Source organism: Sciurus vulgaris (genome assembly GCF_902686455.1).
Source record: "Sciurus vulgaris genome assembly, chromosome: 7".
Lineage (NCBI taxonomy): Eukaryota > Metazoa > Chordata > Mammalia > Rodentia > Sciuridae > Sciurus > Sciurus vulgaris.
The window spans coordinates 88,831,813-88,833,495 of NC_136467.1; the positions used below are offsets into that span (position 1 = coordinate 88,831,813).

At 51.8% G+C, this 1,683-nt stretch overlaps 1 protein-coding gene across 1 annotated transcript; it reads left to right on the forward strand.

Annotated features, from left to right (window-relative positions):
* Positions 1-590: 590 nt before the first annotated feature.
* DPPA5 (developmental pluripotency associated 5) lies at positions 591-1,421 on the forward strand (the record flags this gene model as incomplete). Its single annotated transcript, XM_079147581.1, has 3 exons — positions 591-702; positions 787-966; positions 1,363-1,421. The coding sequence occupies 3 exons, from the start codon at positions 591-593 to the stop codon at positions 1,419-1,421; spliced, it is 351 nt and encodes a 116-aa protein (XP_079003707.1).
* Between the last annotated feature and the right edge of the window lie 262 nt (positions 1,422-1,683).

Genomic DNA, 1,683 nt, shown 5'->3' on the forward strand with positions numbered 1-1,683 from the left:
GCTCCAGAACAGGGAACAGATCTCAAGGAATGGAACTGTGGGGGCACTTTAGAGCCCCTTTTGCCCCAAGTAAGATAATGAATTTCCGAATCCCGATTTCCTCTTTGTTAAATGGCAGGAATTATTGCTTCATTCCTGGTAGTTGCCTGCGCCACCTGCACAGTGAAGGAGCGAGACAAGCTCCTTTGGGACAAGGGGAAACGACCCTCTTTTGGAACCTACGAGGCACAAACTGATTCCTACTCTCTGGAATATGACCAATCTTTGGTTTTCTAGGGGGAAAGCATCTTCTTCCTACTCACTCTCAAGCCCTCAGTGTTTTCACGCAGAAGACTCGAGACAATGCAGGTGGAAACCCTAGTTAACTTGGAGACAGCTGGGTCGAGAACGGAGGAGGAGTCTCGTACCCGCGTGCCAAGTCCAGGAGTTCGGAACCCCGCTGACCAATACGTGGGCGGGGCAGGCAGAGAGCGTGGAGGGTGGGATTGGATCTCAGGAGCCGCCGCCCCGCTGGAGACTTTCTTTGCGCCGCCACTCTGTGCTGCCCTAGGTCTCTCCACTGGAGAGTGGTTGGTTTTCAAGGACTCAAGATGGGTGCGCTCCCGGAACGAAGAGATATCCCACCGTGGGTGAAAGTTCCCGAAGACCTGAAAAACCCAGAGGTGTTACAGGTCCAGACGCGACTGCTGGAAGCCCTGTTCGGTGAGTGCCCAATCTTGACCCCGCTGCCCAGTCATTGGCTCTCGGTCTCCGCGACTTGGAGCGCTCATTTCCTTTCCCCAACAGGCCCACGCGGATCTCGAATCCCTTACATAGAGCAAGTGAGCAAGGCCATGCTCCAGCTGAATGCTCTGGAATCTTCAGATTTCACCGAGGTCGTGGTTTATGGCTCCCACTTGTTTAAGCTCCGGACCAAGTGGATGCTTCAGTCCATGGCTGAGTGGCACCGCCAGCGGCAGGAGCGAGGTGAGAGACTGTATGACAAGGTGCCCTTTCCTCGAGCAGTCCTTTTTGCCTCTTCCCTCTTCCTCGCTGCCCCAAACCACCTCTGTTACCAGGAGCGCCCTGAGGGTCTGGTCTGTTCCTGGAAGTTTTTTGGGAGTTGCAAGCCTGATGGACTGAGAGGCTGAGGCTGGTCTTGTTATCTCTCAACTTGGTCCCCACCTCCGACCTAGGTTTCTTGGAGGGTTCGAAACAGGCCCAGTTTTTTGAGGGTTTTGAGAGTTTCAGACCCAGAACGCCTGGTTCAGAAAGTCCACAAAACTACCCTGAAAAGAGGTGGAGAACAGTCAGGGCTGTTATCCTTCCACCCTCCCTCCTTCAGCTCCTATACTCGCCTCACTGTTGCTTTTTCTGATTTAGGAATGCTCAAACTCCAGGAAGCCATGAATGCTCTTGAACTAAGCCCTTGGATGAAGTAAAGCCAGTTTCCAGCCAGTGTGTCAGGGACATGGATGTAGAGATGAGGTTATGGCCAGACTGGAGTGGGTCTGGCGTGGTTTAAATTCTGCTGTAGCTTCTACAGCCAAAGGAGTGAAGGAAAAACCAGATATTTGGGGTTCTCTGCCTTGTTCTGAGTCCTGATGTGAATTTGTCTTTCCAAGGTTTCTAATAAAGGAATAAAGTTTTAAATAATATTCCTGGACATTGTGGCTGATGGATTGAAAGCACCTTAGATATCCA